Consider the following 24,343-nt stretch of genomic DNA (forward strand, 5'->3'; position numbering starts at 1 on the left):
CGAGTGGAGTTGTGGCCCAAAGATCTCGCTGGTGCTGCGTTTAAAAGGAGATGGAGTTAAGAGGAGGTGCAAAGGAGTTTGATCTGATACCCTGGATGATGTTTGGGGGTTCCAAAATTGGCATTGGGGTGCATTACAGTCATTACTGGTGGCTTGGGAGTTGAGGAGTTGGCGCGTTACTCTCACGGTGGAACGGATCCGGTCATTGGGCAACGGTACGGCAGGCACAGCAAGCATGATACCAATTCTGAGTTTTTCTTGTTCTTTTTTCTGCATCGGAGGATGAAAACGGCTTTAACGTTGAAGGTCTAAGGCCACAAATATGACGAACTTATTTATTGATCAGATGCCGGTCTGCGTTGGAATGCTGTTTCTTGCTAGCAAACGAGTGGCTGAGTTTGACACCTTGCCAAGCACATCGTGGAGCGTGGTCTTGTCAGCTTCGGCCCGACCCGGTGTGGATGGATAAGGAAGCGGAGAAAGATCGCAAAAATCCCCGAATGCCGATACTGCCTGGTGTCCTGGCTCAAGACGCCATCTCTTCTTTCCCCACGCCGCAAGAACCTAACTCAACTTGGCGGCAAAAGGGAGGTTTGCTGACGCCCAAAATTGTGCGCGCCGTGCGCCGGGGGACAACAGCTGCGTTTAATGCTTTGCACAACTGATGGACGGTGCAACTGCACCACAGCTTCTTTTGGACTCAACCTAACCCAATTAGCCACCTCCCCCCCTCAGCGCTTGGCTAACGTAAACGGAGGGGGCGACCCGCCAGTTTCCTCGAAGATTCAAGGATGTAACGGGTTCGTTCAGTTGATCAACAAGCCGCCGCGAACACGAATAGAATACTTTCTGTAAAGAGGCATGGGAAAATCAGTACCCGTTCTGGCCTCCCTTCCACGCGTCGTAACATGACGGTACGTACTGTACTTGAAGATGGCCGGGCTGTGCAGGTGCCGCAAGGATTGACCCCAAAAGACGTCATCCATGACACCCACACGCAACAACCAACTTCGCCGCCGTTTCCCAGGAAATTCCTGCAGGGCCCTCAGGCACCCGGTGGAAAGGAACTCTACGTCGATCTCGATAGAAGATGCAGGAACCAATGGCAGCATCGTATCCCATGCAGCTGGCCTAGATGGCGGAGATCCCAGGTGCTGCAATCGGCCTGGGTCGGCTGTTGCGATACTGCCACTCCCACAGCGCCTTAAGTTTCCAACTGATGTGGTCTTCCTGAGAACATAGATTTGGATCTGATGCGGATACTGACTCGGTATTTCCCATCCAGCCATCTTCGTCGATCCGATGCCTCGAGCGTGTCCGCTTCCTGCAAAATGGCAAATGCAGTTTTGCTCAGGAGTAGCTCCAGGATGGGAGTCTTTGAGCAGCTGCGACTCGGTCAGATTTTATCGCAATGCCAGAAGTTGCCTGATTTAGTCCTCCGCTTCGCCAGATATGCCGCGTGATTACGAATTGGAAGTTCCACAACCGCCGGTTCATCTCAACGAGACTGTGAAATGCCCGGCAATGGTCTGAAAGATCCCGGCCGAACCTCCAGGCCTCTTCTGTCTGGTCATTTGTCAGATACCAGCCCAGCCTGTCGCTCCGTCACTCACCAAAATAACGCACCAAACCGACCAGATCGTGGCCAGCAATCAGCCAGTCCCACTGCCATGTCGGCCTACACACCTTGGCAAAGCCGTCAGGCTCATGCCGCTCGCTGGCGTGAAAAGACAGGGATGCGGCCTGGCAATACCTCTTTTTTGGCTGCTGAGTCTATGTGCTCTGTGAGCTCCGCCTCAGGGTTTCAATGGAACATACTTGCCATTATTAAGATAATTAGTGGACTGGCTCTCCAAGCGACATTGCCCGTGATCTCGTATCTCTGGCCGTATCACTATTTGTCGTCAATACTAGACTTCTAGCATGATCGTGAAGAGCGTGTTGGAGGGGTGTGCTTACGTCATGTCTCTCCTAAGACTGAACCACGTTGACCTACAAGAATCCGCAATACGGCACTCGCAGTTCAGCAATGCTACTTGCTGATTTGGAGAACGCTGATATACTAGCTCCCCTGTTCCCGCGATAACCTTCCCAGTGCTCCCTCTGTTATAGTGGTTATCTTCAGCTGTAGGGAGAGCATGCCTTCTTTCTGTCCCCGCATGTTAGCAGTGAATCCTAAACCGATACTTGACCCACGGACGGCCGGGTCTTCAACTAAAGTTCCAACTGAGACTAAGCAAGCTCCAATGCAAAGGAGAAGCGATTCAGTTTGGGGTTCCGCCAGCTCTCTCTTCGTGTATCAGTTGCATCCGGCTGTTTTGTCTCGCTTGCACTCTTGATCTGCGACCCAAGAGGCTTGCCTCCGAGCAGCCGGCATGTTGTGGCTAAGTAGGTAATCTTCGCTTTCGTCGCTCTAGGCAGCGCCGAGTCTAACGTGTTCATCATACCCACGAGACAGATTCTGGTGGCCTTGTCGAGAGTGGGACATGTATAACTAGAGAGGTCAGCTTCATGGCCACCCACCGATCTCGGGGTCTGGCTCACGGGTGTTACTCTGGGTCTTTAACACCCATTATTCCGGCAACAATCGGCGAGATGCTCGGGGACTTATCCCGCGGCGCCTTCTACTAGAGTCCGATTGTGTGCGTCGACGGTGCCTACTATAAGCGGTCAGAAAAGAAGCACTCGTTTTGGATCCCCGAGCAGTACTGTTGCGGACGAGACCGCTGTTAGCAAGGAGAAGCAATTTGGCAAGAGATGCGGCAACGGCAACAACAAACCCGGGTAGCGAAATGGAGTCCAAATTTAGGGTACTGGCTACGACTTTGGCAGCCGTCGTTGAATGATTCCTACTACCTTGCACCACTGGGCCGATGCAGAGGGTTAATGTTTTTGAAAGCTTGGCTCACTGAAGGAACGATATTCGGAAGAAAGGGTTGCAACGAACGGCCGCTATATCCGCGTTTATATCCTTCGAGACTAATGGACCTACGGCCCAGACACTCACGATTGGTACCTGCGGCGCTGAACCGGGACCCTGACATCCGCCGGTCGGTCTCCCGATCCTCGGATGCGCGCTCGGCCAACAGCCGCCCCCGTGATGATCCACGAATGTTAACAACGAGAATTCTTGTGAGAATGAAGACAAAGTTTTTCGGGCATCGTGCTAGCACGGCTGCACATGGCTGATTTCTGCCCATGCTGGTATCAAGGGAAGGCCAATCCCCGGGCCGCGGTAAAACAGCGCCCGACCTCGATATCCTCTCTGTTCAGGCACTATCGTCGCTGCATGGAAGATTCCCATTTGCAGCAGCAGAAGAATATTGAGTTGCCATAAATAGGAGCATCGAAGTCAGGGACGCTCAACATGGCACATGCAATCATACGCTGGATAAGGGACAAATATCTGCGGGTTGCGCTCGAGATATTAGTTCGAAGTATCTGCAGGTAGTCAATCTGTCCCTTGGGACGCAGGTTAAGCTTACAAGAACCAGAACCAGAACAAATCAGTTGCGGGGAGGGGCCGGAGCTGTGGCGGCAGGCTGCGACGGCGGCTCTGCCGGCGCCTCAACCTCGTCGAAAAAGTCCAAACACAGATATGACGTCGCATCCAGACAATAAGGAGGCGGAAATGAGCTCCGCATTCTCTGATTCAGCGCATGTACCGTTTGGTGGCGTTCGTGGCGACCCCCAGGATGCATTCCCGCCGCCCATGGGAGGCCCAGTCAGGCACGAAGCAACCCCGGAACAGACGGGGGACCAACGGGGGCAATGGGGGCACTTGGGCGAGTTGTGGTGTGACGAGGGGGTGTTGCGACTGTTCTTTGCTAATATACGCCGAGATTGACTACCGCATCCGTGCACCAGCGCTCCAGGCGTTCCAGGTAGGCCTCTTCCTCTCCCGGTCTATCCTCCGTGGTCTCGCCTCCGTCCGAGGTGTTTGGCCCAATCCCAGGGCCGACTTAGCGTCAAAGTACCAGAAATTTACAGGCGTCCTATTTTTGGATGCTAATTTAGTCTTCAGTTCTTGCCAATCCGGGCACTCGGATTCGCGGGTTGCAATTTGGATAAATGGCAAAGCTCCGCAACCAGACTCTGACAACATGACATTTTGGCTCTACGACATGGGTGGCGAGCAGAAACCAGCCGTGACACTTTGTTGATTTCACCATCGCCCCCTAGGGCCTTGGTCCGTGACGGGATATAAAAGAGCGGAAGGCGACTCTCAGAAACCGGGTTCTTGACGATGCCATAACCAACACCATCCTTGCCTCTCCGCCCCAGCTTCTCCGGCTCATCAGTCACTCAAGACCGCCACCAAAGAAACTTTAGACAGACCAACTAAACACACCTACAATGGGTCTCCTCGTGTGCCTGACAGTCCTCCTTGCAGTGGCATCCCCATCGCTCGTCTCCGCCGAAGCCCCGGCCGCCCCGGCCGCCCCCGCCGTAAGCCCCCGGATCACCAGCATCAGCTATTCGGGCAACGGGTGCCTACAGGACCCCAAGCAGACGGGCAGCCTCAACGACGCCACTTTCACATACCACAACTTCGCTCTGTCGATGCCGGGCGGCAACCAGACGCTCAACTGCCAGGTACACGTCCAGGCGAACGGGGTCGGCAGCGGTTGGCAAATGGCGTTGAGCCGCAACCGGGTCAACGGCCACGTTGTGCTGAGCCCCGGCACCGCGCTGACGCACTATACCACTGTGTACTTCAGCCAAGATGCTAGCAATACGGTGAGTTTCCAATTGCTGAGCTCTCAAAACACTTCTCTCAGGGACCAACGGGATTACTAACAGAAGGGATGCGCACAGGGCACACTCAGGGGCTCCGTCGAGAACGACGGGAAACAGACCATGAACCAAGCCGTGACTCTGGTGAGCGAAGCCGGCGGCAGCAAGGTGTGGTCGCAATGCACGGGCAGCGACGGTTACATTGGTATCCTGAACGTCAACTTCCGGGGTGCTCTTACCGGTAGCGGCAAGGCCTACTTTGAGGCCCTCTCTGAGAACTGGGATGTTGAATGGCGGCGGTGCTAAAGGGGCTTGTCGCTCGACAGATCGGGTTTTTATATTTTCTTGTTGATACTACTACTATCCACTTTAGAAGGGGGAGGCTGAGAGATATCACTCACTGCAGGAACAGGAGAGACAAAGAGGGTTGGAATCGTCTCAACAGGTGTAGGGCCGGAAAATTCTAGCATTTGTTTGTTTGTTTGTTATAATTGCCGTTACTATCAATCTTTCCACCTTTCATCATCAGCTGCTGTCATAGCTCGATGCTCGAATTGGGTCCATCTTCTCTTCAACATACAGCAGGACCCGAGAGGAGTTAGTAGTAATGAGAACGGCAACAAGACGTACTAAGGAGCTGAAGCACCCAATTGTCTAAGAGTAGCGTATGGGTTCATAGGTAAGTATACTTACCAGTCCTTCACCCGTTACGACGGTTTATAGGTAAAAGACCAGCTGTTGCATGCAGTGCCACCCCAATACGCTGTGCGTCCTGCAAGCAATAAGGCAAGGTGAGCATTCCCACTCAACGCCCGTATTAGTGGAGTAGTCTCGGATTGCCCGATCTAGTTGCGGCTGCGCCCTCAACCTACTCCAATGACACTGACAAGCATTATGCCAGCTATTGTAACTGACAGTCTACAGACGCCACGCTTCCGACATATAAGTACTTAGTCATTCAACTACACAATCACACAAACCGATAAGCAGATAAGTGTTAATCACAAGGCCAACCCAAAGTCGTTCTTCGGAAACATCCGCAACGGGCGCGAGCTCGACTTGAACCCCCGGAGCAATTCCTTGTTTGATACCGGCTCCGGTCCGAGTAGAGTAACCCGATACGCCTCCCTCTCCTCCTCCACGATCTCCACGGATCGCATTTATCAATGCTCTCGACCAGTTTCTCAGATAGAAATAATACGGCGAGAACATGGCCGACGACACGCTCGTCGTCATCATCAGGGTGTTTGGACATGGTGCGTGCCAAGGTTGAGCCAACCCACTCTAATAGATGTCTTTACTTTAGTATTTCGGTTTCTCGGCTAGCTGGCACTCCTCCCGTCTCATCTATCCTCCTCAGCTCCGAGTTGGGGCACAACTTACTCTATCTTCCTCCTCCAACACCTCGCTGTCCCTCCCTCCCAAACCCCCTAAAGCCGCCGGCGGCTCGCCAGGGGATAATTAGTGCATTCCCCCCGCTGGGGTGATTTCAGAGGAGTGGTTACATCACTTGGCTTCAGCGAAAACGTAGCTGTAAAGGAGGATGGGGTAACAGTCACCGGTTGCGTGGACATACTTATGTACCAACTGACTGCTGCCTTGCGAGTTATTATTTCCCGGGAGAGGGTCATTGTGCTCTCTAGAGCGTCAGATCAAAGAAAAGGGGGACATATTATATCGAAAAAGGTACGAACACGATCCCAAAACGTTGGCTTAAACTAATTAGCTGGTTCGCAGTTCCACTACCGATGCGGCAATTGTTTCGTACGAATGGTCACCGTGTTAGGCCCGGTACATCAAGCATTCCCTTTTTCCCTTGCGGCCGGAATGATGGCTGGAACTGGCGGGAATACTTAGGAACGTCCCTGCTCGCGATAGGCTGGGTCTCCCTGGGTGGTCGACAGCATTTCGGAACTCAATTGCGAGCTATTCTGATGCCCAATGTTCATGCTCATCGGATTCGACCCGTCAGTCCTGTCAGTCCTCGAACAAGCCAGGTATGACCTGTTCTTTCGTGGCGGCCGCGGTCCCCCAGCATCCCGGTATTGGCTGCGGTAGTCTTTGCACACTACCGTGTATTGGTGTGCTCCTCTTCCGCGCGACTAGGTAGCGGTGCAATTCCGAGGAGGAAGGAAGCGAATGGGAACATGTTGTTGGCTTCAGTTCCTTCTCAGTCTCGCGCTGGTTTTCTCCACGCCTCCTCTGTTTGTTCTTACTACTTCCAGGGGGGGACAGTACTTCTCTGTCGTTGGATGAGAACGCAAGATCTTGGCCACGGCACATCTCCAGCTCCTAAGGGCGATATGGCACAATGACACAGAAGGCAAATGTTGCTAATAGGATCTCCCTCCAGCATCCCAGAGGGCCCTGTGTACTAGTAATCTAGCAATCACGTCGAGGGCCTTGAGAAGCATTGGGAGCTCGGTTTATACTAGTACTATGCTTGCCACTCGACTCGGCCTCCAAGTAACGGTAAAAGTACCAAAGACAACACGAATGGCAGCCTTGACATCTCCTAGCCCTGTGAATCTGAGTCGCCCAAGTAGAATTCTAAGTCCTCTTCCACCTCACTGTGATCTTCAACGTTTTCTGCATTACCGGGCGCCTTGTCTCTCTCTATTTCTGGAAGCGGCGCCTGTTCAATGTCGCTGCCGCTCCTACTTGTTCTGTCCGACAAGGCAATGTCGTCGTATACCGGCCCGATCTCCTCGAATATGTGGCTCGGATCGTGATAATCAGACTGGCGACCGTAGCACTTGGAGCAGAGCGAGAAGTCGTGAGCGCAGTCGATGCACTTCCACTCCGGACCTCTGATTCTCTGTATGTACACATCATGGCGCAGTGACTCTGGTTAGAATTCAGCATGCTCGGCTGGGTTGGAAAGGCATTGGAGTACTAACGACAAGGCAGCTCGCGCATGTGACGAGCTTTCGGTGTCCCGGCTTGCTGGTATGAAAGGAGGCGTCCCATTCCTCTGTTTTGCCATCTGGCTTGGCCCTTGTGCGCTCTTTGGGTTCCAGATAGTCCCTCACCCCACCACCATCATCGGCGAAGTTCAGCAACTTTAGCGTCGACCATTCGTTTTGAGACTTGGGACCAGACCCCCGAGCCCACAGGTCGGCACCTCGGCGGACTAGTTCCATAATGTTTATGTGCCTTGCCGAGCGTGCCGCCCACATGAGCGGAGTCCAGTTGTCGTTATCCCTCACGTCAACAACCGTGTCCTTGAGCGTTTCTAGCAGGTACATGAGGCAGTCAGTTCCCTCTGCTGACGCTGCGAAGTGGATCGGTCTACGGCCGAACTTGTCCGTCACGTCGATCTCAGCGCCGGCCTCAGCCAAAGCTCGGATCCCGGTATCCACGGGCGCCGTGCATGCAAGATGCACGGCGCGGCGGCCTTGGCTATCGGCGGCATCCAACCGAGCCCCGCGGCGGATCAGAAACTTTAGAATCTGACTGCCGGCTCGGGGCCAGTCTCTGGTCAGATTCGCAGCCCGGATAATGGGGTACGCAAACGGGGTGCCGCCTAGTTTGTTGATTGGCACTCCGGCTTCGTCAACCAGGTACCGCACCATCTTCCTTAGTTTTGATATGTCTGCGATACCCAGCGCCGTATACAGCACCGACTTCTCGTACTCGGGGTTGACTGTTTCGAGATCCGCACGCGAGTTGACGAGCAACTCGACCAGGTTCAACGCGCCCTTGCTGACAGCAAGGTGAAGGTTGCTGCCAAAGACGGGGCTGAATGAGTTGACGTTGGCGCCCTGCTTGATCAAGTACTTGGCGACCCCCTCGTTGCCCTTGTCGATGCCGACCGAGAGGGGTGTGTATCCATCCTCGTCCTGGATGTTCCAGGATGCCCCGGCTTCCACCAGGAGTCGGACTATGCATACCGGTGTTTTCTCCCCGATGCCGTGAAGACGGGTCCGCCCTTGATCGTTGACGTGGTCGACGGGTGCGCTGTAGGGTACAGACAGCAGCTGTCGAAGACATTCGGTAACCTTGTCCGAGTCGGACTCGGATGCTGTCCGGAGGAGCAAGTCGACAGCGTCGTCGCCGTTCTTGTTCCTGAACTTTGCATTTGCACCAGCTTTGAGGAGGAGCGTGGCACATTTCGACAAAACGGTGTTTACATGCAATTTGTAGGGGCGTGCAACCACTCTCATCCGCAACGTCGTCTTCATCGTACACACGTTCCAGGTCTGATTTGGGGTTGTTCGCAAGTAGCGCTTCTATCGTCTTTGGTTCGTTTAACCGTATAGCAATGTGTAGCACTGTTCCGTTTGTGCTATAGCCGTCGATAGGAACGCCCCTTCGGAGCAAATCTGATAGGATGTCGGGAAAATTAGCTGCTGCGTAAAGAGCGTTCATCCCGTTTAAGTCTGTCCACATCACGTCAACCTTCTCGTCTTGCAACAAGTGTCTTGCAACTTTATCCCAATCCTCAAAAAGAGCGGTGAATAGAGGAGTATCCGAGTCGCTCCCGGCGTAGTTAATGCTAGCCCCCTTCGACAAGAGGAGCTTGGCCATCTCAAGATCTCCATTGCTACAAGCCACTGAGAGAGGTCTTGGAAAACGAAAACGACTCTTTCGGTCCACATAATCGACTTCGGCGCCATGCTCGATCAAGAGTGACACAAGTTCCGTGTTTCGGTTGTAGATACAGCGCATCAAGGGTCTCACCTCGTCCGGGGGTGCCAGGTCCCAGTCCGGCTTGGCCATGTGCTCGAGCAGCAGCTGGGCGACGTTGATATGGTTTCCCTTGATGGCTGCATAGAGCGGAGTCTTCCCAGGGCCGTCTTCGGCATTCGGGTCCGCTCCGTGACGGAGCAACACGCTGACGCATCCCTATAAGCCAATTGAGGCGGCGATCACCATCAGTTGAGTCAAAGAAGGAGAATCTTCAATGGTCTCGCCGTCCCGATGCTCGGTCCTATATCTTGTGAGAAGAAGGTCGAGAGCCTTATGGTTGGTATTCCGCAGTGCAATTTCCACCAACCCTCGACCTCTCCTGTCCTTGTTTACATCCTCGTTTGTAACACTGACACCACTTCGTAACATAACGTCAATCATGCGAGGATTCCCTTTGCGGGCCGCCGTTATGAGCACGGTGTCGCCCATTTCGTCTGTAGCTGTCAAGTCCGGCTTGTATTTCGAGTGCAGCAGGTAGTCCATTGTGGAGACACAGTGTCTCCATGCCACAATCACGGCTGGCGGTGCTCCCCAGTAGTTGGCAGTCTTGTTGATATCGCAACCAGACCGAAGCATCGCCGCGAGGACGTTGTCCAGGCCGGCGGCAGCGGCTCGATACATCATGCCGTCGGGCCATTGGAACCTTTCCACGTTCCCTATCCTGTCGAGGAGGGCATTAACAATACCGGCGTCGTCGCGCCTAGAGGCCCAGAACAAGGCAGCCCCAAGCTCACCCTCATCCAGTGTCACCTCCCTTAGTAGTCGCTTGACTATGGACTCGTTGCCCGCTCGACGGCTTGATCCCGCAAGTACTATTGTACAGTTCTAGGGACTGCCCTGCTTCGGCGACCAAAGCAGAGCCTCGTCGCAAGCATGCATCTCCAGCAGTGACAATGTGAGCATCTGTTCCCCTTTGCATTCCTCGAATCTTGGGCCCACTTCAACAGCAGCACATGGGATTTGAACTGCGCACCAGATGAGGTCGAACCTGGAAAACGGGTTTGTCGAGGAGGACGCGGAACAGCCCGAGTTCAGCCTGGAGGGCGAGGAAGACGATGAACTCACCACGGAAGGTGTGGGGTTTGAGGACTTCGAAGAGGGGTTCGAAGAGGCCGCCAGGTCGATACGGGAGAAGAAACACTTCAACTCGGACGACGTTGGCGACTTCTTCACTCAATATGGCAAGATAGCCGACAAATTTGCTCCAAAACGAGGCTGCAACCTGCTCCACAAGATTGTTGGTATGGTCCAGCATACGGAGTCGCTTAAGCCAGGCGACGTTGAACTCATCGTCCGGAGGCTGGTCGAAAAGCACCCGACTCTGCTCGAGGATCACAACAGGGACAACCAGAATCCTATCTTCATGGCCATCAGAAACCGCGAGCATGCCGAGTGTCTCGATATCGCACTGAAAATGAAGAGCCAGAAAGGACAGACTTGCCTCCATGTCGCCTTCCAAGAGAACCTCGATTCGAAAGAGACTCTTAAAATGTTGATCGAAAGCGCGAGTGACGAGGCACTGGCTGTGCAAGACGACACTGGAAAGACCCCAATGCACTATGCCGTGTCGTTAACGAATCTCAGAGCCGAGTTCCTTGACGTGTTCATCGAACGGGACCTGAGCGCCATACGGAGCAAACCCAGGCCTCCCAAGACTTTTCTAGATCTACACGATAGGCAAGGTCTGTCGGTATATAGCGAGCATCAATGGTCCAGGGTATTAGCACAAAAGCAACTTGAAGACCATAAGCTCAAGCAGGCCAAGAAGTAAAGCGAAGCGAAGCAAGCCGATAATGCAAAACCGGCAGATAGACCTATCCCGAAACCCATCAAGAGTTACATGAACATAGGAGACCCGAGACACGCGGCTTTTGTCGAGTCCGGGAGCGATCGGACCGCGGACCGAGACGGTTCCACTGGAGTTCCCGACGCGAAGCTGGACGACCGCGAAGAGTTGCGCCAGAAGAAAAAAGCCGAGGAACTCAGAAGGAAGATTCATGAAGATGAGAAGAGGAACGGCGAGAATGCCGTGGTCCCAGAAGAGACCGAGTATGGTGCGAGAAACGGGCGTACTAGCGAGCGGGACGGCCGAGGTCTAGGCCAAGAGCCCAGCGAGAGCGTATCGGCCAGGATCCATGGGCGTGATGATGCCGGTCTTCAGCAGGACCCGCGAGTCGTAGGTAATTCCCCTCGGCAGCGAGACCCACGCCGAATACTTCGATCAAGCGGAGCAACACGGGGCGCCTCGATTCCAGACAAGACCAACAGAAGGCGCGGGCGAGACCAACTCTAAATCCCAGACATCGCTCCAATACTCCGAGGCTCACCGCTGCCAAAGTGGACGAGCTCGTTGCGAACTCGAATGCTATTCTGCCGAGATTGAAGCTTCATTATATGAGAACGCGGAGTGCCGAGATGGCAATCTCTTTCTTATATGGGACCAACATGGACGGTGGGTGCCATCACAGACGACTAGATCCTTACTACTACTAGTAGCTCAGACTGACATCGACTTGCAGACATCCAGATAAGCTTTGATTACGACAGTCTACCTCCTGTGGTGTTTGGACGCGACTTCGAAGAGCGGTTCGGCGCCGATATCAGGTCCGGGTTCAAGTACGATAGCGTGCTGCAGTATGTGACGTTCCCACACGTGGAGGTCCAACAGACTGGTCGTCACGCCGAAGAGGAATCCGAGCAGGAGGGCGAATCGCAACCGGAGAAACCGCTCGGGCGAAAAGATATGGTGTATTTCTTTTCGTGGCTGTATCGGAAAGGGGTCCGCCACATCATTCGAGTATCCGTCGAAGACTCTCCAAACCCGAGCGGGAAGGTCCACAGCGACCAATCTATCCAGGAATCGTTGGAAAGGTTCGTTGTCGAGTGTCTAGATTGGAAGAAGATGGACCTTGACCCAGAGACAATCCTTCACGTCAGCAGCAAAGTGGAAAAAGAGGCCCCTGGTCCCGCGAACGCCGAGGAGACCGGGGTTGAGCCGGCCCGACCGTTAAGGGAACTCTATTTGAGGTGGAGCGGCAACAACGTTGTACTTCGAGGATGGAACGAGAGGGAAGGCTTAGCGATGTTACCGAACCTTGAAAGGATATATCTGGTCACACCGCCTCCTAGCAAGGTACGTGACTTTAGTCCGTCAAGTCGTTCCGACAGCAGCAGGCTAATAAGGGGAGACAAAAAGACACACGATAGCCCAGAGTGGATCAACAAAAAAGTCGAGCAGTTTCGGACTAGACTGAATGCACATCGTCGCATTATTCACAAAAGGATCCGCGATCTTAGCGTTCACCTCGTCATCTCAACCACAGACGAGCAGCGCAGAGCGGCATCTAGCGACACGGCCCAGCCCCCCATTTCGGGTTCCGTCGACGGCATCAACTCTCATCAATGGCTTACCTGCACAGACCGATTTGCTACCGAAATGGAACTCTTCTGGACGAAAGCTAGGCGGGACTTCCTCCAGTCAAGACGACAACAAGGCACGGTAGAGGAGATTGAGGATCCTGTTGTCGTTGCTCTGATCGACGACGGCGTCGACATGTTCGACAAGACATTGAGCACTCAGATTTTTCGAAGGCAAAAGCTTCGACTTCCATAATGGAAAGGTGCGCCGGCCCTACTCGTCGGCCATGGGTCACGGTACCGTCATGGCCAGCATGATCCTGCGCGTCTGTCCCATGGCAAAGGTGTATCCGATCCGCCTCAAGACGTATGACACGGTCGACGGAAAGAATCGAAACATAGATGTAAGTTATGCAGCGCAGGTGAAGTTCAAGCCAACCCCCATCGACTCCATGCCACCGCTGTACTGACCAAGCCTTGTCGCGAACTGCAGGCCATTCAAGCGGCCCTGGATAAGAAGGCCACCATTATCTCCATGTCCTGGACGCTTCCGAGTTCGGAAATCAAACCCGAGGCAAAGAAACGATGTGAGTATCCCCAGCTGCCGGGTTGATCTGATGAACCACCTCCCATCGCGATCTCTAACACGCGGGTTCTGCGTACTACAATTAGTGGATGACGTCCTGGAACTCGCCATTGAACGCGGCGTGCTCATGTTTTGTTCGGCCCCTGACCGGGGCAAGTTCGACATCCTCGACTACTCAAGCGGGCCGTGGCCAAGAGCTTCTTCCGTATCGGCGCCGCGAATGCAGACGGCACCGTTTTCCGATGGACGCCCGAAAACATCACTTACGCGCTACCAGGTGTCGACGTGGTCAAGGAACAGGCGACGAGCAGCTCGTCACGCTTCGGTGCTCCCCAGAAGGAGATCACACAGCGGCTGATCAACTTCAAGTACGAGACGGGCTCGAGTGTCGCTACCGCATTGGCAGCTGGTCTCGCTGCCATGATTCTCTACTGCGTCAAGGCCGCCATCCTCGTCGTCAAGACGGTCAACCAGACCAAAGCCAGCATCAACCCAATTCCCGACGACGGTGCGAGCCAGATCGCAAATCCAACCGCGATGAAACTCGCGTTTGCGAGTTTGGGCAGACTTACGGAAAATAAGTTTATCCAAGTCTGGGACGAGTTAGATAGCGTTGCCGACATTTTGAGGGCCCTAAACACTTTACGAGACAGAGGGGCAACACCAGATGGAAAATCAGCTCCCGACGAGGTCCAGAAATACAATCAGCGCTTTGTGGAATTTGGACAGAAGCTCTGGGATGCCAAAACCAGACAGAACTCTAACCCCAGATGCTTACTACTTTAGTAGATCCTGTAGCGGCGGTACGCCGGTACCGAGCATCTGGCACCAAAAACCCTCCCATGCTGGCAGTCTTCACCTTGGGTGCGTTGGCTTAGTTGTCCTGTCGTGGTATCAGACCACTCAGCACTGCACACTGCACCACATAACGGAGATGCGGTACCAAGAGCGCTCAGGCGGTTGGGCATGCCTACTGACGCGGATCATGCGGCGGACCAGCGTTGCCCCGGGCCGTTACTAGTTCTTTGTGGTAGCGACGTTCAGAGAGAACCGGTTTTAAGGTATGATATATCTGATAAGATATCTCTTGTCAACTTGTAGGAGTGGACATGATACTTGTTCATAGTTTACTTGGCAGTAGCCAAGATACGTGAGGGGAAGTTGAACGCTCTCTTCCGTAACGTACGAGTTCCCCACAAGAAGGGAATGGAATTAACAAGCTGTTTCACATCTGACTTCTACGCTTCGCTTCGACAACCTAATTATGCATTATTAGTGGGTGCTTAGCGAGTCGAGGGAAGTTATTCTAGGTATTCTAGAATCCGTGTAGCTGCCGGTTATCTCGAGCCATCGGCTATTCCCGTCCTCTTTTGATACATGTCTCTCCATATCAAGCACCGCCGCTCGTACCCCGCCTGCCGTGGGATCGTCACCGCTTTACATAACCACGCAGGCTCCCGATGATTCCCGGTTTTTCGGAGCTCTGCGGGAAACCGTCCCCCGCGCTCCGCCGGAACCGTGGGGAGAAGTGTTTGCACCAGAGTTTGGCCTGGGGGCCGCCATAGGAGCGGTATCTTTCCGCTTGTGGACATATGTTCCACCGACTGTTAGAGTATGTTAGGCCTGTTGCGGTAACTTCAAGTTACTAGTACGATAGGTTTTATACTTAAGGGTTACATGCCTATTTTAACAATCTCGGGAGTCTCATATTCGCTCCGCGCTCCGGGCATGGTGTGAACCTCGTTACTAGTGCCGCTCTGAAAATGTATGGAGAATATGTGAAGAAGAGGGTAGTATGCTCCAACGCCAGCAGCGGCTTAATCTTGTGCCTCATGTAATAGTACTTGGGAGAAAGACTAGCAAAAACTTATAAATCAAGTTTGATGGCTGAGGTGTGTTTTAAGTGTGCTTAGTTAATTACTACCTTACCCAGATCGCCAAGCGCATCCCCCGAGTTGGTTAGTGCTCTCCCCGATCATGTTGACGATTGTGGCTATGCTTTTGTCCGAGGCTTTCTCCATCGGCTTCGCCGTTGGCCAAATGCATGGACAGCAAGCCCCATTCAGCTGCTATACTACCTAGTACTAGCCCCTCATTCTCAGCTTCATTCTCCGCCAATTCTCTCACTAAGCCACTCCCCTCCCGTGCGGTGCAGTTCCAGTTCCTTTGGTTCACCAACTTGCCAAGCCGCAGACGACGAGGGAGCCAACCGCGATCAAGTTCCGTGCTGCCGTTCTCATGCAACATGGCGGGGGACTGCGATTGCGAGGCTGTCGATACTACCGCTGATCATCATGCGTTCGGGCGCTCTCATTGGCTCTCATTGGTTGCCGACGGAGGCATTGGGTGTTGGGCACTGTCAGGCGCCGAGTGTGTAACGCCCCTCAGCTGCGCAGTAGTCTTCTCTCCTTGCTTCTCGAATGTGCGATAAGCTACATCCGAGCATTTCCGCATCAATGAAAGCGGGCCACATACACCAGGCGACTGCGTGACATCGAAGGGAGGCTCGCTCCATATCTGCGGGGGCATGCTGCGTCCCGGATTGGCACGCCGCCAGAGCTTCCCGACCCGTCGCCATGGAACTTCAACACCCAACGCAGGCAGAGCTCGACACCAAGCCTTGGTAGGATGCAGTGCGGCCAGACAACTTCCATCTATGGGCGTGATTAACATAAAAGTCTAGGAAGTATGTTGGGTACAAGGACTTCGCAGCATACTTGTCCTCGGATGGCGACACTTTCATCCTCCGCCGCTTCGATAGGCTTCACGCGAGAGTCCTGCTTACCCTGCAGGACAACCTGGTGGAGCTAGAAGAGGAGCTGGACGACCTGGACAATAGGTGGAGCGCCCGAGATGCCGGTGACATCGACAACGGCACCATCAGGAATGATCAGCCCGAGAGAAAGGAGCTCCTGACGAGAGTGCATCGCAAGTTATCCGAGTACGGTACGTAGCGCCGACGTTCCCTCGAAACGCGCCCGCTCACAATCACGTTCCCCGCAGATGAGATGCTCTCCCGGTACATCGCGCTCAGAGCTCGGTCCAAAGCACGACATGCAAGCATCAAATGTGCAAAAACCTGGCTTCACAACAAAAACGGTCCCATCGAAGAAAAGGAAGTCAGGTTCCTAGAGACGGAGGACCTCGTCCCAGTTGCTAGCACCCAGAAACCCCAAATCCGCTATCTGGTAGAACAGAAGGCGTGGCTCCCGATGACCAGATGGATCCGACTCCTCTCAAGGCGGACAAGGCCAACCGACGACCGTCCCGTTGATCACCATCTCACCGTGCAACAAGATGACGAAGATATGGATGTTGCTGCAGACGTCTTTGTCTTCCTAGCCGCTGGCGTCATGCTGATCATGCCTTTGTGGGTGCTGGCGGGCCTTGAGCAGCTGACAGCAAAGCTGGCCGTTATCACTGGCTTTGTCGTTATGTGCTTGGTCACATTGAATTGGGGCACGTTGGCTAGGCCTTCTGAGACCTTAGCAGTCACAGCCGGGTACGAGAAGCAACTAGCTTATTCCCCCACTCCGAACAGCACGCTTTTGCTAACGTGAACTCGGCCAAGATACTCGGCCGTGCTGGTTGTGTTTCTCCAGATTGGCGACGCTGCTATTGCTGATACACCGGCCTAAGGAGCTCGGCACTGTGGGATGCTGTCGGTCAGCTTCTTACTAAATTTCTAGGTCTCTTTTGGATGAAGCGCTATTGGCCGCTGTTCTGTGTTCTTGGCAAGACTTTACCTGGTGTCCAGGGTGCACTTCACACGGGTTAGTTATAGCCTTGAACCCGTCATCGGCGGTGGGAGCCATGGTTGGGCTGACTCCTTCTGGTTGTATCACCAAGTCGGTGGCAGACGCAACACCGACATCTAGTTGTATGCTTACAAGACTCGATTTATTTAATCTTTAATTTGGTATCCCGACAGATGAAAAGCAAACCCACTCCCATGCTCCGATGCGATGCAATGCAATGCAACTCATAACCCCTGACGCAAGACTCCATGCCAATGCCCATGAGCGTTGGTTATTTCGAGACGGACGCAAGAGAAATAAACCAACCCCGGGAACATGGTATAATCCGGGCCCCTACTATTATTACTTTCCGAGTTTTGTTTTCGGGAGGTTCCTGAGATGCCTGTGGAGGGTGCTCCCGTGCAAAAGCCGATGCCCCAAGATGCGCCAGACCGAAAACTTTTCTTGACCTGAACTTATGGCATCGTTTAGGGATTAGCCACGTAGCTCCTAGCCCGGGTCAAATCCTCCATGTCATGATGGAGCGGCACGTTCGGATCAACATGCTTTTGGTTCTCCAAGTCGGAATCCGACGTCTCGTCCCCGCCGTAGGCATACTTGCTCCTCTTCCGGATGGCAGCGCCATACTTCCAGAAGCCAAACGGGATGGCGCAGCACGCCAGACCGAGGAAGGCTAGGAAGCAGGACGCCCATTGGTCGCCCATGCGGTCATACATCTGCTCCGTGAAGAGGACGCAGCCTGCGCCCCAGAAGGAGCGGATGAACGTCTTGGCGGCGAGGGCAGACGCTGCCTGGTGCTGGTACGAATCGACGAGGTAGTTGTTTGCCGAGTTGTACAGGAAGATGAAGCCGAAGCCGATGGGGAGGCCGGCCAGACAGGGGCCGACCCAGGTGAGGTGCTTATACGACGTCCAGGCGAATATGAAGAGGCCGATGGGGATGAACCAGCAGCTGATCATCATGGGAATCAGGCGGGCTTCTGCGGGCGGCTTGCCGTTGTGCTTGGCTACTAGACTAAGGTAGTGCTTGTTGACCCAGGGCGCACAAGCGGCCGAGCAAACGACACCAACGGCCACTGGAATGAACATGAGGCCGGTGATTCCAGGTGAGTACCCCTTCCTGACCTCGAAGATGATGGGATAGGCGACGAAGAACATGTACAAGAGGCCATAAAGGACCGACATGTAGAGGCTGATGAGCAAGACGATCAGCTCGCGGAACAGGAGCTGGAAAGGACGGATCAGGAAGACGCGCATGCGCTCGCTGAACGGCCTCGGGTCGAGTTCAGCTTCCGTGACATGGCCGCGGTCCCCAGTCTGCTTCCGAAGTTTGGCGGCATGGCGCGCAAGAATAGTTGGTGCGTACGTCTCTGGGACGGTGAAAGTGATGAGAACCCAGACGATAAAGGCAAAGATGAGCTGAATCCAGTACAGCCACCGCCACCCAGCCAAGGAGAGCCAACCGCCAATCAGAGGGCCGACTATGGAAAGTCAGCATGGAGAAGCCAAGTCATGAATCAGCGGGGACGTACTCGCAGGGCCGATGAAGGGAGCAGCAGAGAAAGCGGCCATGGGCACACCACGCTCTTCGTTTCGCCAGAGGTCGGCGAGTGTGCCGCCCACTAACGTCATGGGTGCCGAGAAGGCAATCCCGTCTATGGTTCTGCAGACGATAAGGGTACCGATGTTCTTGGAAACGGCACACGGGATGATGAAGATTACAGCAAGGAGAAGGGTCGAGCCACTGGAAACCGATGTGTCAGCATGTTATGCCCATGCTTATCCGCAAGCGTGAGGGGGAAGATATCTTACTAGATGATTCGTCTTCCATAAACCTCAGACAAGGGTGCGAAAACCATGGGGCCTGAAAGTGCCTGGGTTAGTTGAGTCTCCTATTCAAGACGGAGAACATCCCTAAAGGGACCTCACCAACACCGAAGCCGACGACAAAAACGCTGATGGGCACCAGAGCAGCCTCGTGGCTAACGCCGAACTCCTCGGAAACACCGCCCACATCGGCAGTGATGACGCTAGAGCAAAAGGCAACGACGAAGCAGGTGACGGCAACGACCATGGTGATGTACCACTTGAACGCCTTGGACCAGTTCTTGGGGTTCTCGGGATCGCCATCTGCAAAGGTCACCAGTTTGTAATCCTGCCTCGTGTCGGCCCCATGGGGGTCTTGCTTCCCCTCTTTTCCCATGATGGTTGGCAGCACGTCCGGGCGACGAAGCTCGTAGTTCGGCGTTCTCAACTCGCTGGCTTCTTCTTCTGTTCTCGTTCCAAACGATCGATTTGAATTCTATCTGGCCTCTTCCGTACGGACAGGGAGGGGCCCGGTTGAGCGTTGCTGTGTGCTTCGACGTCGACTGAAAAAGACCGTGTTACCCTTCTCTGGAAACGAATGAAAGATTTGGTACGGAAAGAAGAAGGGGAAAATAGGGGAAGACAGCCAACCAGACGCCGATGCTCTTGCGTCAAGCTCATCGATCATCTTCACGCTCCCAGGACTTATATGTATACCACAGGGTAACCGCACGCGGCCTTCGCTCGGAGCTACTCGGTATTGGATGAAGGCATTTTCGCTTCCTTGCGTCGATCATCCGCTACGTACTACCACTCGCGCGAATGAAATAACATGCGACACTACGTTCACAGGTAGTTTTCCGTCTTGTGAAACCGGGATCCGGTCGGCATGAGCTGGCATTGGCCAATACGGAACCCCAAATAACTGGGCCTCGAGAATTCACCGCATTCCTCACCCGTCGTGATCGTGGCGATGGTGGAACCCCTGAAACATTCTTTCCGCAACATCAGTTTCTCGAGTCGAGAGGCGTGAAACTAGCTGGTCTTGGCAACGTCACGGTGCCAAGCGAACGAGTGAGAGCAGGGTTGTCCCGGTATCGGTGGTCAGAATAAGTGGGCGGCGAAGTTTGTGGTTGGCTGTGATGCTCGGCGTCGCGACGTCAAGTTAAGCGCGAACACCTCTCTGGTCGATAAAGGGACAGCCACGTGCTGCTCTCGCGCCCCGAAATCTCAAGACTCGATAAGACCGGTGTCGAGGCCGAAAGGAGAATTTGCGTGCAGAAATTTTGAGTTTAATTAAAAACCCTCGCACCGGCTACCAACTGGGCGCTTTTTCGTTGAGATGACCGGCTGCACTGCTAAGCTGGTAGCCGGTTACGGAAGGGTTCTGATATCGGCGTCGACGGTGGGTGGGAGTCTGTCTGCGTTTCCTAACCGTAGATGGCGGTTCAAGGTCAACTCGCGACAACGACTAAGGTGTTTGAACACCGCAAACCGGGATCCTCGGGAGCCGCCCCTGGGTACCCGGTCCAGGTCCATTATGCAGCAGTGTTCGGAACTTGGGCATCAACTAGGCCGAGAGCGCTCCCGCAGCTTGCTGTCCCGCTCTACTTGGCATGGCGAGGCCGCAGGATCTGCTGGCCCGACTAGGTATCCACTTGGCTCGCGTGGATATCTACTGTAGGGCTGCCAAGACAGTAATGGCACTTAGCTGACTTGTTGCTGGTTGCCGGTTCTCCAGCCCTCACTTCGAAACCGGGGGCTGCTGAAGGTCGAGGTGGAACGCCGTCACGACCACGAGAATAGGATATCGAAGAGCTAATGTGCGCCGTAATCTCACGGGAACCGAGAGAAGGGAAAGCACGATTCGAAGCTTGCTCTCTCCGAGATGGTGTAACATCCAAACTAGACCAAGACTGGCCGCCACAAGCTGGGCCATGCCGTCTCGAAATATTGGGGGAAGGAAATTCACCAGATTCAAGAGTAGATCCATATCAGCACCCGACAGGATATTTCGTAGGCCGACTGACTGCCGGTTCCAGCGAGACTCCGGCCAGTGACGTACCCACGAGGAGCCAAAAGAAGCACAGCAGCCCCTTAGAACGGCAAATCGATGAATAGGCAATTTCCTACAGGCTACAATCGCTCGACCACGTAATAAAATACCGCCATGCGTATATAGACGGTTGGTTCCAGAGTCATCCCAACGCACCCTCAAACCATCATTCCCCACATATCGTACATGCTAAGGATACTCACCAACGCTTCCCACTAACGGTCACACGGACCATACTCAAGCATGGCCCTGTCAATGCCTCAAATCCCTCCTGTGCACGGAGAGACAATAAGTTGCATTATGTTGCTTCGGGAAGTGAAAAGCCATGGGAATGCCGGACACTACTCCCCAAAGTAGCTTCATATCCCCAGCTACGTTGACGATGGCCCTTTCGGGACACATCTCAAAACCACTGAAGTTGTAGAGCCTTCCGATCAATCCTCCCCCTCTTTGCCTCTCCCCTCTTTCAAATCGCCCACAACTCTGCCCAATCTCCCGTCCATCATCCGGACTATAACATCCCTTCCTAGCCGCGCGAATCCCAGCAGCTACCCCAAACGATGCGAGATGATGATGACGGTATGCCCTTTCCCTGCGAACTCGCTCTCAACAATCCTATGCACCGCCGATCCGCCCGCCGTCTTATTACCTCTGAGCTATCCCACCATGTTTCTTCATGCGGGTGAGGTTAATGGTCCGTCATAGTCATATCAGATACGGACTCATCTCGGGATACCGGAGCATCATATTGTTGACCGACACCGTGAGATCGAAGAACTAGTGCCCGGTATCCAAATAGGCAAACAGGACTACCTACACAACTATAGCATGTTACAGCATCCTCTGTGGCGCAATTGGCTAGCGCGTCTGACTGTTAATCAGGAGGTTGGAAGTTCGAGCCTTCCCGGAGGAGTTGCTTCTCGTTTGCATATGACATTTTTGCACCTCGTCGACATCAGCATTGCGGCCAGAGCAAGCTGGGGGTTCTCGGGTGGCCTGGGTGACCGGCGTCACTGGCAGCTCGGCTGCGAGAACTGAATCTGCTATTTCCGCCCCAATTTCTGAGTGCTGCTGAAGAACCTGATCTCGCACCCTTGGTGGGATTTTCCGTAATGACGGATAGAGACTAGTCGTTCAGAACTTGGGATGGGTTTCTTAGGCTAGTGCTTAAAACTCAGAAACAGAGGTGTTGCGAGTGCAACGACGGTGTTCATCGGGTTCCGCACCCGGTCAGACCATGCCGAGCATTGGCCAACCATGACCTTGTGTCAGTTTCCGTGGGACCAGGGAAAAAGACGGCGGTAAAAGTCAGCAGACCTAGAGCCGTAACTTCGAATTGATTGCCATCGGATCTACGTACACGTATCTCTCCTCTCGGGGACCAAATTGCACCTCTTTCTTTCCGGGTTTGTTGGGTTGCCCAGTCTATATGCTTATCTAAGGGAACATCGAAGCCCTTCATCACGTGAGCAGGCTGGTTAGTGGGTCCACAGCTCTATTCAGTTACGGTATTTCCAAAGTTTCGTTTCTGCGACGCGTTGTCTTCACCCAATGTGAGGAAGCCCAACAACAACCCTTACGCTCTTGGTCTGATCGCTCTGCCGGAGCGATCGCAGTCGCTAGCATCTTTGTTAGGATTTTGGCGATATTCTGTGCCGGCCGGGCCAGCCACCGCCCAAAACCATGCCGCGCCACGTCGACCAGGATGTACACGCGGCCTTCGTGGAATTTCGCGCCGGACGTAAGTAGTACGCTTACCAGCGTATTGACAGTATGTTACCCATCACGACATGCATCCTGGCTGACGCCATGTTTCCATCCCCACCCACGCAGAGGATGACAAGTGCATGTCGGTGCAATGCATCTACTGCCAGCAGGTCCGGGCCAAGAACACAACCCGCCAGAAGCAGCACCTTCTCCAGTGCACCGGCTACCTTAACGCCCACCCGGACGTGGCCCTCCAAGCATCAGCAGCCAGCGATGCAGCCCCCGAGCCGTATCCCCCCCCCGATGTCTCTGCCGAGCACACCTCCCTGAGCTTCATGCCAAACCCCCGCATCAATGCATCGCCCAGCCAGAGCCAGGGCCGCCCGTCGCTGGGGCCGGACGGGACGCCCGCCCCGAAGAAGCAGAAGACCAAACAGACCTCTGATTCGAATCTGCCCGAGATTCCGCTGCGCGATGTCCACGCCGCCTTCGTCGAGTTCCGGGCCAAGGAGGACGACAAGTGCATTTCGGCGCGCTGCCTCTACTGCAACCAGGTCCGCGCCAAGAACACGTCCAGGCAGAGGGAGCATCTGATGGTGTGCCCCGGATACCAGCCCGTGCTCAAGGAGAAGATACCCGCCAACAACCTCCGCCACCAGTTCGACCAAGACGATGTCGCGAGCTCCCTCGCCCTCCCCACGCCGGGCCTCGATCTCGATTTCCGGATGAGCATTAGAGTCAAGCCCAAGATCAACGTCGGGGCGGGCAATTTCGGCCGGCAGAGCTGGATCTCGTGCGTCGGTGGACAGTGGGCCGGCCGATGGGGCAAAGGCATCCTTCTTGTGAGCCATCCCAGCATTGCCGTCTCCGCTACGGTTCGAAGCTGACAACCAAACCTACAGCCCGGGGGCCAAGATGCCCAAACCACGGTAAAGGATACGGCCACACGCATCGACGCGCGGTACCTCATGCAGACCGGCGACGAACACCCCGCCGTCATTATCTGCAAGATCAAGGGGTGGTGGACCGGCGAGCGTGATGTCATGGAGAGGCTGCAGGACCCGGTAGCGGCAGATAATGTCGCCGCCCACCGATACCAGCTGCGAGTGACCATGGAACTTGAGACGGGCGATGAACGCTACCAGGACGTTAATACGGGCATGTGGGTCGGGAGCGGATGTCGCCGCGGCGCCGAGATTGTGTACGACGCTTACCGCATCAGCTGAGGGGATGTAATCGGCGGTCACTGTCCCTGCCGCCAAACAGACATTTCGGTTCTCTCCCTCGGAGTATTTTATCATGTCACAAGTCATTTCGGGATTGCCGGTGTTTGGGCCATGAGGGTATTGATATCATGAGGCGTGGGCTGCAAGTCAACATTTTAAAATGCTGTCTTGCCATTTCGTCAGTGTATCTCTTTTTCCCTCGCTCTCTTCTGTACAAGCATGGGAACGCACACATTGTCCGGAGGGGAGCCTCTATTCCCACTAATGATCTAGGCCTTGTCCATTTTTCTTCGGTGTACATCAACTTCTTTATTGTCCTGACCTTGTGCCCGTATCGAACTGCGCCTAAACCGCACTCCCACCCTGTACCCCCTGGACCGCCGCTGGATATCCCCAGACCTTGCGGCTCCTCAACATTA

General features: G+C 54.3%; 6 protein-coding genes and 1 non-coding gene across 7 annotated transcripts; 5 read left to right on the forward strand and 2 right to left on the reverse strand.

Moving 5' to 3' along the window:
- Positions 1-4,356: 4,356 nt before the first annotated feature.
- MFIFM68171_00934 (uncharacterized protein) lies at positions 4,357-5,043 on the forward strand (the record flags this gene model as incomplete). Its single annotated transcript, XM_071056356.1, has 2 exons — positions 4,357-4,740; positions 4,819-5,043. The coding sequence occupies 2 exons, from the start codon at positions 4,357-4,359 to the stop codon at positions 5,041-5,043; spliced, it is 609 nt and encodes a 202-aa protein (XP_070912457.1).
- Positions 5,044-7,252: 2,209 nt separating this feature from the next.
- MFIFM68171_00935 (uncharacterized protein) lies at positions 7,253-10,053 on the reverse strand (the record flags this gene model as incomplete). The annotated part of the gene is made up of 4 exons (XM_071056357.1): positions 7,253-7,555; positions 7,638-8,939; positions 9,421-9,574; positions 9,737-10,053. The coding sequence occupies 4 exons, from the start codon at positions 10,051-10,053 to the stop codon at positions 7,253-7,255; spliced, it is 2,076 nt and encodes a 691-aa protein (XP_070912458.1).
- A 352-nt stretch (positions 10,054-10,405) lies between these two features.
- Positions 10,406-14,158, forward strand: MFIFM68171_00936 (uncharacterized protein; the record flags this gene model as incomplete). The annotated part of the gene is made up of 9 exons (XM_071056358.1): positions 10,406-11,111; positions 11,280-11,609; positions 11,768-11,881; positions 11,949-12,562; positions 12,626-12,984; positions 13,028-13,208; positions 13,280-13,373; positions 13,459-13,506; positions 13,599-14,158. The coding sequence occupies 9 exons, from the start codon at positions 10,406-10,408 to the stop codon at positions 14,156-14,158; spliced, it is 3,006 nt and encodes a 1,001-aa protein (XP_070912459.1).
- Positions 14,159-15,948: 1,790 nt separating this feature from the next.
- MFIFM68171_00937 (uncharacterized protein) lies at positions 15,949-17,010 on the forward strand (the record flags this gene model as incomplete). Its single annotated transcript, XM_071056359.1, has 4 exons — positions 15,949-15,995; positions 16,056-16,318; positions 16,376-16,874; positions 16,944-17,010. 4 exons carry the CDS (start codon positions 15,949-15,951, stop codon positions 17,008-17,010), a joined length of 876 nt encoding a protein of 291 aa, XP_070912460.1.
- Positions 17,011-17,597: 587 nt separating this feature from the next.
- NAG4 (Synaptic vesicle transporter SVOP) lies at positions 17,598-19,332 on the reverse strand (the record flags this gene model as incomplete). The annotated part of the gene is made up of 4 exons (XM_071056360.1): positions 17,598-18,610; positions 18,662-18,873; positions 18,942-18,993; positions 19,059-19,332. 4 exons carry the CDS (start codon positions 19,330-19,332, stop codon positions 17,598-17,600), a joined length of 1,551 nt encoding a protein of 516 aa, XP_070912461.1.
- Positions 19,333-21,830: 2,498 nt separating this feature from the next.
- On the forward strand, positions 21,831-21,904 carry MFIFM68171_t5. The gene has a single exon. It is a non-coding gene; the product is annotated as a tRNA-Asn (tRNA).
- A 770-nt stretch (positions 21,905-22,674) lies between these two features.
- On the forward strand, positions 22,675-23,924 carry MFIFM68171_00939 (uncharacterized protein; the record flags this gene model as incomplete). Its single annotated transcript, XM_071056361.1, has 3 exons — positions 22,675-22,732; positions 22,825-23,540; positions 23,601-23,924. 3 exons carry the CDS (start codon positions 22,675-22,677, stop codon positions 23,922-23,924), a joined length of 1,098 nt encoding a protein of 365 aa, XP_070912462.1.
- Between the last annotated feature and the right edge of the window lie 419 nt (positions 23,925-24,343).

The sequence above is a fragment of the Madurella fahalii genome (assembly GCF_045866475.1).
Source record: "Madurella fahalii IFM 68171 DNA, scaffold_1, whole genome shotgun sequence".
NCBI classification, from domain to species: domain Eukaryota; kingdom Fungi; phylum Ascomycota; class Sordariomycetes; order Sordariales; genus Madurella; species Madurella fahalii.